Raw genomic sequence first — 8,866 nt, forward strand, 5'->3', positions numbered from 1 at the left:
ATTGTTATGAATATTGTCCTTTAAAATCCGATGATTTTCCTTGTGATATCCCAGGGAGACATTGGACCTGCTGGGAAGGCTGGAGAGCCAGGTGACCAAGGTTTGAGGGTAAGCTATGGATGCAAATCTTCTTCCACAACAGAAAAGTATGTTATGAATGAAGTACAGGTTGAGAAATCTTAATTTAGCAGAAGAAATCAATAAGAAGCTATTTTCTGATAGCCTCCTTTTTAAAAGAAGAAAAAAACCAGTGTAATATTGTAGCAAGGTAAAAAGAGTATTGACTGGGGAAGGGTGGCTTGAGAGCTGCTCAATAGAAAGGGACTTGGAGGTGCTGGTCAGCACCATCTGAACATGAACCAGCTGTGCCTAGGTGGCCAAGAAGCCCAATGGCATCCTGGCCTGTGTCAGAAATAGTGTGGCCAGCAGGAGCAGGGCAGTGAATTTTTCCTTCTTCTTGGCACTGGCGAAGGTGCACCTTGAGCTTTGTGTCCAGTTCTGGGTCTCATTTCAAAATTGAGGTGCTGGAGCATGTCCAGAGAAGGGCAACGGAGCTGCTGAAGCACAGATTTTGAGAAGCAGTTGAGAGAGCAGGGGTTGTTTAACCTGAGGAAAAGGAGGCTCCTTTCTCTCTACAACAACAGAAGGGAAGCTGTAGTGAGGTGGGGGTCAGTCTCTTCTGCCAGCTAACAAGTGGTAGAATGGATGGCCTTAAGTTGTACCAGGAGAGGTTCAGATTGGAACCTTCAGATTACAAGTAAAATTTTCACTAGAAGAGTGATTAGGCATTGGAATAAATTGCCATGGGAGGTGGTGGAGTCACAGTCTCTTGAAGTGTTTGTGAGGCATCTGGGTGTGGCACTTGGGAATGTGATTATGGTGGTGCTGGGCTGATGGTTGGACTAGATGGACTTGAAGCTTTCTTTCAACCTTGATGATTCTGTGTGATTCTGTGATTATAATGTTGAAATATTTCTAATGGTAAATGGCACTACAGTAAGTCTGTAAACATACCAATATAGTAGTTATCCACATAAACATGGAAGTTTCAGGACAGAGCAGGTATATTTTTGAGGTTACTGTAATTGCATGTTATATACTCTGATTCCAAACAAAATCTCAATGCCACTGTCTAAATCTCCAGGGTTATATGGGCATAGTATTGCCTTATTTTTCTAATGCTGATCATCTTCTATGTTTTCTTGCATTGGATATTCATGGGCTGTGACACTGAAGATAAATAAACTGCAACAGCAACATAAAAGTTGTCCAAAAGATAATAAACATGTATAAAACTAGTATGAGTCAAGAAATATAGGCAATGACTTTGTTTTCAACTGTTTCTTTCTATAAGGGTGAACCAGGGCCTCCAGGAGAAGATGGTGTTCAAGGAAAAGATGGCCCAAAGGTACGTTAAGTTTTTGTAGCAGGTAAAGTACTCTAATTAGCCTAAGGCCCCAAATCTCCTAGATCAGCACCAGATCAACTGAGCCCAGTTGAATGCACTTAGCATCGGAGGTCCTGTAAAGTACAGGCTTTTCTGTATCTTTTGGATACATATCTAGCTTGCAAGGGCTGCAAAGCTGAATGGCTTGCCAAAGAAAGGCAAGCTTTACCTGAGTGCAGCTTTTGTCTGTGGTGACTAAAGTGCTGGAGAAAGCAAGCCCAAGGCTGCTCTGCTCCCTAAATTAGAATCAGTGCTGTGGGAGGTGCCAAGACAGCAGATGTCATAGGGAACAACCTCAGATACTTGGTGGTGGTGGATGAGGAAAAATGTGGCTGTAGGAGTGTAGGAATGGGATAGAAAGGGCTTTACCCTAACTTAGAGCCTGATCTGAATTTGACTGGTAAGATTCACATCAGTTTTAGTGTGCTTTTTTTAAAACTCAGAGATTCAGAATTCCCTTTTCTTATGAACAAGTAATTCTGTAGCAGCAGGTTGACTAAGGGATTTTTGGTTTTTTTTTACTGTGTTTTAGGGAGACCCTGGAGACCAGGGACTTGTTGGAGAAGGCGGTGAAAAAGGAGAGATGGGATTACCAGGAATTGCTGGGCCCCCTGGTGAACCCGGCCTAATGGGTATTCCTGTAAGTGTTTTCTGGTTGAAATGGACTTCTTGCTCGTTTGCTTTTAGTAAGCAAAGTTAATTTTTCTTTCTTCCTTTATTTTTGATTTTTCTGGTTTTCTATGTAATTAGAGATGACCATATTTAAATAAGCTTCCAACGTGGTTCAGGATTGGTAGAGAGAGGAGACAAATGCTTTTCCTATCTTAAATATGGGACCTCTTGACAAATAGTGATTCCTCACCACCTGTCATCCAGACACATGTACCACACAGCCTGGAGCCTCTCACTTCCGATCTGTCTTCTCCAAACAATATGGCATCGAGCATACACTGATCAAATAGTAGACAATAGATAGTATTAGAACTCACAGGCAACATTGTTAGGTCAGTTTGCCTATTTGTTCTGGTATCACTCCTAGCGACTAAAATCCATCCATGAAATTGTATGCAACTTCTTCATGAGAACTAATTTTGGAGTTTCCAAAGCAAGTATTGTAGCTTTAAATCAGACCAGCTTCCCGTACCAAAAATCATCATGTTTTCATTTGCAGTCCTCTGGCTGCCTCCTGTGTAGCTCTTGTGTGATGGTGGGGTCTGACAAAACATTGGTTGGAACTCCAGCTGTTCACGGCTGGGAGCACTGTCCACTCTGTCCTCTGAGCATCAGTGCTACATTCTGCTGTCTTTAGTCCTGGGTTCTTCACTGTGAACTACTTTTCTAGGGAAAGAAAAAAGTGTTCTTTTGGTTGTTGGCACCCTTAGTGTCCTGCAGAACAAGTTTTGTTTCTTTGACTCTCTATTTTTGAATTGGTAGTTTTGGGGAACATTGAAAGTATCATATGTTGAAATTATTGTAAAACAGCTCAACCCTGGCATACCTATATTTTATGTAATTATACTTGTGTACAATAATCAATGCCAGCAGTGCTTCTGTGCCTCAGTGAGGCAGGCAGGTCTGGCAATTCGATTTTTGGGAGGATGTGGTTAAGGAAGGATTTTTCACGTTTTTGTTCTACATGTTCCAAAGGCAGCTGTAGAGCTCCTGCCTTCTCCACTCATCCTCTCTGGCATCTGGGAGTGTACACATCACAGTTTTGGTTTGACCTCATTCTAGGGATGCAGATAGATCATAATATCCTAGTCTAAACATGAAAATAATTTTCCTATAGCCCATTGTCTGAGTGTTTCATTGGAGGTGAGAGTAATATTACATTTTCCTTAAACAGTAGCTTACAAAGCAATGAATAAACTTCACAAATCTGTAAAGTAATAATTTCTATGTGGACAAGATTTAATGTTTTTTTCCTCCCTTATTTGCAGTGCATTTCCACTACTTTGATAAATAATCCCTGAGACTTTCTCACTTGTTTATGCTATAACTTGAGACAGCCCTACTAATTTGCTTAAAGACACAGTTAATGATATTTTTCCTCCCACCTCTCTGGTTTACCAAAGCCCACTTAGTTATGCACTTTGGAGCAGAGGTTAAACATGTTTCCAAGCCTTTCTCAATCATTGTTTTTTCTATCCCTAATAAATCTATAGGGCCCTGAAGGAACACCAGGAAATCCAGGTCAGCGGGGCCGTTTAGGAAAGAAGGTAGTATTTTTCATCTTCCCCTGTTCCCTTCCTTTTATCTGAAAGTCAAATTTACATTACAGAATTCTATTGAACCAAAACTATCCCTGTTTTGTGTCATGCTTCAAGCCAATTTTTTACTTGTTAGCCATAGCAATTAGAATTGTCATCATTCTGCAATCAATAACATTCAAGGTCTTAGGGAATTTAAATTTGTATCAAGATGTGGTTTTGCAAGTCAGAACAGTTTCTGCTTTAAGCTTTGGCTAAAAGAAAACAAAAACATAATGGGAAGGCTTTAGCAGAGCCTCTTTTACTGCAGAGTTCTGGGCTCAGACATTCTAATAACTGCAGTAAATAACTTACAGTCAATGTCATACCTATTAAATTATGCTGTTACACATTTTGATTAAGCATCAACTGCATTTTGAAACTTCATGTCAATCTCTTAGTATTTTTAATACATTAATACCAACAGGGGGAAAAGGGGCAGCTTGGCCCTCCAGGAGAAACTGGACCTGCTGGTGATTCTGGCCAACCTGGAAAAAGTGGTCCTAAAGGTGCAAGAGGAACTCGAGGTCCCATGGTTAGTACCAAAGATGCTTACTTACAGAGGTCTTTCAGCATCAGAATGAGACCTGTTCACCTTTCCAGACAGAAACCTGGGACATGGATCTGGAAGGAGCCACCTCAAACTTTTGGTCATCTGACAATTAGGGAAGTGGGATGGCAGAGCATACCACGGAACACTCATGTCTCACACTCCACATATAACCTCACTGCTATGGGTGTTTATTTTTTTCTAATTACTTCGGAACCTCTTTTTCTATATAAAGGTTTATATCTTTCCAGTTCCAAGAACAAAAACAAAGGGTTTGCTATCACATACCATCAGCCTTAGCCATGGCTGAAACAAAGCGCTTCAGATGAAGGCTACTGCTCCTATCAAATAGGAATCTGGTCCAAAGTTAAGTGAATTAAGTCTATTCCGTTAACTTTTAGCTCCTTTCACAGTAAGCTCCCCAAGCTTCCCCATACTGTGTGACAGAGGCACAGAAGCATCCAGGCTCCACACTAGAGAGGCAACGTGCCTGTCTCAGTCCAATCCTGTGGCCACTGAATGCAGCAGTGTGCTCCTGAGCACATGATGTACTGAAGCAAAGTTTACTATCTAATGGCCAATATTTTCAAGAGAAGGAGTCAACTTTCTGAGGTGATGACCATCCCCTGCTTCCCTTGGCATACTAGCACTTATAAAGAGAGATCTTCCTCACCTCTCAAAGCTCAGATCTTTTTTATTTAATTATGCACAAAGACTCTAATGTTAGGACTCAAAACATTGACCATTTTTTCCACAGAAGAATGAAAAGCCCAGTATTCTTTAATAAATTAAGTATGACCTACAAGAAAGTTGTCCACGGTCAAATGTCAATATTTCAAGATTTTTCTAAGTGCTTACTTAATATAGTAAGCATTGTTGTACCACTTTACAAAGGAGCTTGTTTCTCTATCACTGATTACTGCATTTAACAGGGACATCTAGGAGGAATGGGACCTGAAGGAGAGCCAGGAATTCCAGGTTATGGGGTATGTTTTTTACTGAATTCACGTACACATACATCCCAAAGTAAGTCTGTGGTACTCTAATTTCAAATATCATAGGAATCTGTATCTAGACTACACAAATATTTTCAGGACAGTCAGATACTCATGTATGTTTATATGGTGTGTTTGCCTACTCAGAAATGTTAGCCTTAAGCAAGGATGCCTGGTTTTTGTTAGTTTGCTCACAGGGGGGTTTTACCACGAACTTTAAACTGTTATTTATCAATGTATCTCACCCCTTCTGAATAAAGTTCCTCTAAAACTTCTACACCTATTCATTATAAAGAGAGTTCAGCAAACACCACCACCTCTGCTTACTGTCTGGCCATGTAGTTTCCATTAAAGTAACAGAAACTGATTGAATGAGGTTGGTTGAAGGGCATAAAGATGCTGTGGCTTTCACTGAAAAACAGCTGTGAAAATCATCATAGATGGATTGAGTCATCATCTTACAAAGACTGTCCAGTCTCTCTTCCAAACTAAAACACCCATCACTGACCCTAACCTTGAAGCAAGAACCAGCCCAGCTCCCATCGCCTGCATTAATCCCTATCAGAACATGTCGTTTCCCAACGTGCATAGAGCTTTTCCTGCACACAGTCCATTTTCTGCCATTGATTTTGTTGTCATAACATGATTTAGAATAATTTTCAAGCAGAAAAAGAAATGTAGCAAGTAGCTAAAAGAAATTTTGGAATTAGCTATTTCTTTAATTGTTTGTTTTAAAATAATTTGTGTATGGTTTGCTTCTTTAGGGTCACCAGGGTCCACCAGGGCCCTCAGGGCCCCCAGGCCCCAAAGGAGAAAAGGTATGAACATGGGTTTTACTGATCTGTTTTATGAAATTATAAAGGGAGGAAATGTTACTGCACGCCCACTGTTTTCCACAGCAAGCAGCAAAAGCCACCATTTGCAGTATTTGTTAGTATTGTCAAAGACTAGGAAAAGAAATGCAAAGTGAGGAAATGGATCATTCAGAGCTGGAGCCCAAAATTATACTGTTAAAATGTTTGAGGTTTTAAAACACAAGGTACCCATTGTACAGAACACAGCCTATTGTGTCAGACTGCACCACTGCCCTTAGTGAGCACTGCTGACAAAAATAATCAGTGCAGAACCAGCTAAATATTTACTTAACTCTGAGCCTGTAAGTACACCCACAGATTTGCCTGTAAGTCCAGCTACGATGGACAAATGTCTGTGGTTAATATAAAATGTTAGGGACAGGATGTGGCCTCATACTGCTATTTTAGTGTCAAATTTATTGTTTTTCTCTCAAGTCTCAAATCCTGAAAACAGATTTGTATGCTCACTGAAACCTGTGTGACCCCAAGAAGGCAGGTACATGGATTCACTTCATGAAGACTGGAGTTGTCCTTGACACAGAGCTACAGCCTGGAGCCAGTTTTCCAATAAATACTGTGAATAGGCATTTGGTGGTTGATGTTATAAATAGGTTTTGATATGATTTAAGAAACAATAACTGAAAACTGATTTGTTGACAGCTAGGTTTAGGTTGCTGGATCACTTCTGAAAAAACACTTTGATGCAATGTAGAAGTCCTTAATCATACTTAAAATGTGATTCTCTTTGCATTACTATTGCTAGGTATCATCTGGAAGAGATAATATTTTGTTTATGAACTTGGATGGCAGTTATTTAATATTTAAATTTTAATTGGCTTCAGACTTAATGTTGGAGTCTTCTGTCCTCATGTTTTTCTTTTCATTAAGTGTATTTCTCAAAATAGTGGAAGAAATTATCTTTTTTCCCCTTGTCAAATATCCTGTTTATCCTTTTTTCATTAAATAAAGACACAATGACATGAATATTGTTCAGTTATTTTTTTTTTCTTATTGCTGCCTTTGAGAATAAAGCAAATATTTAGGTTTTTTTAGTCCTTAATGTCTTAGGGACATTTAGGTGAATGTTAAAATGGAGTTACCATATCCATTATATTAAACCATAAGCATCATATTAACTTTTAGCATCTATACAACGTCTTCTCTGCTTTCTGTTAGCATTTGAACTTATGTGCATGATAGATGAGGTTGAACTTCCAAGTTAACATTTTTTAATACTTCTCTTTGGTTTAGGGTTACCCAGGTGAAGACAATACAGTCCCTGGACTACCTGGGCCCATAGGTGAACCAGTAGGTCTTTCTCAAAAAAATTATACTAGTGCATCTCAAGACAAGAGCAAATGCATTTATTTCCGAAGCTTTATATCAGTGTCTCGGGAATCAGTACCACAATATAGAATGATGGTCCTTTAATGAGTAATCTCTGTCTGAAAATGCTGTTGCGTGCTCTTTCCTCGTTAAAAATCTGTGCCCTCTATTTAATTGCACTAATGCCATTAGTCTGTGTTTAGATCAGCACATTTTAGAACATAATTTTACCCTCTCTGTTTACCCCAAGTTATACTTAATTGCTTTACTAATCAAAAATATGTTTTGACTTATTTCATTGTCACTGCAAATTAATTCAGCTGATTTAGAGAACTGCATTTTGTAACCATTTTTGTACTAAATTAATATGTGGAGTGTCTCTCTGCAGCATTTATGAACCTGTCAAAATTATTTGGACAAACTTCAAAATTAAGGCAGATTTTGAGTACAGGAAGTCATTTCAGAAAATAATACAATTTTTAATAGGCTGTCTTATGGAAGCCATAAGAGAGTTTTCCTTGCATGTCTTGAAACCAGAGCCACTTCATTTATCCATTCAGATTTTAAATTCTCATATATATATTATATGTGTGTGTGTATATATATATATATATACTAAAAAAAAAGTATAAATCTGGAGAAGTTCCACTGAGGTCAGTCCTCCCTCCTGTTTCATTAAGCATCATGTAATATTTATCTTTCAGCTTCTAGTCTTCAGTTATAAAAAATTTTGGACTGTGGCTACTGTCTGACTGCAATGCATTCTGTTTAGAAAAAAATCATGTTTATTCCTTTAGTCAAGCTACCCTTTATGTTTGTATTCCTCTGTTCCCTCTCAGGGGTTAGTTTAAGAGAAATCTCAGCTTTCTGTTCATATTTCACTGCAGCATTATATTCAGTTCAGCTGTTACATTTTGCTCCTTGATTTGCTCTCTAGGGTCAAAGTGGTGAACGTGGAGATAGAGGAGAAGCTGGTGATGAGGGCTACAAGGTAATACTTTTTGGGTTTTATTCTTTTTATTTGAGCATGACATGTGGAGTAATGCAGCAGCAGTGTCATCCTCCTTCACAAGTGTGCAGGGATGCCCGTGCTGGTCCCTCACTGCACTGAGGCACTCCTGGAACGATTTGGAGCATCTCTCCTTCAGGGACATGGGAGCTGCAGCTCCTCAGCTGGAGAAGACTCCAGTGACCTTAGTGTGTATAAATACCTGATGGGAGGAAATTAAGATGAAGTAGACAGACTTGTCTCCATAGTGTCCAGTGACAGGATGGGAGGCAAAGGGCAAGAACTGAAACACATGAAATTCCTTTTGAAGTGGCTTTTTTTTTTACTGTGAGGATGACTGAGCACCAGACAGGCTGCCCAGAGAGGTTGTGGGGTCTTTATCTGTGGAAATACTGGAAACTTGACTAGACATGGTCCTGGACAATCATTTCTACCT

The 8,866-nt window shown here is 39.4% G+C and overlaps 1 protein-coding gene across 2 annotated transcripts in view; it reads left to right on the top strand.

Moving 5' to 3' along the window:
• Positions 1–8,866, top strand: part of COL24A1 (collagen type XXIV alpha 1 chain) — a 155,693-nt gene that overhangs the window by 126,285 nt on the left and 20,542 nt on the right. For both annotated transcript variants that reach the window (XM_068199882.1, XM_068199883.1), the window contains 9 exons: positions 55–108; positions 1,355–1,408; positions 1,980–2,087; positions 3,613–3,666; positions 4,124–4,231; positions 5,179–5,232; positions 6,006–6,059; positions 7,347–7,403; positions 8,359–8,412. In XM_068199882.1, the coding sequence (XP_068055983.1) occupies positions 55–108; positions 1,355–1,408; positions 1,980–2,087; positions 3,613–3,666; positions 4,124–4,231; positions 5,179–5,232; positions 6,006–6,059; positions 7,347–7,403; positions 8,359–8,412 (597 nt within the window). The remainder of the gene's footprint in view (positions 1–54; positions 109–1,354; positions 1,409–1,979; positions 2,088–3,612; positions 3,667–4,123; positions 4,232–5,178; positions 5,233–6,005; positions 6,060–7,346; positions 7,404–8,358; positions 8,413–8,866) is intronic.

This window comes from Anomalospiza imberbis, chromosome 9 (assembly GCF_031753505.1).
Source record: "Anomalospiza imberbis isolate Cuckoo-Finch-1a 21T00152 chromosome 9, ASM3175350v1, whole genome shotgun sequence".
In the NCBI taxonomy this organism is placed as follows: Eukaryota; Metazoa; Chordata; class Aves; order Passeriformes; family Viduidae; genus Anomalospiza; species Anomalospiza imberbis.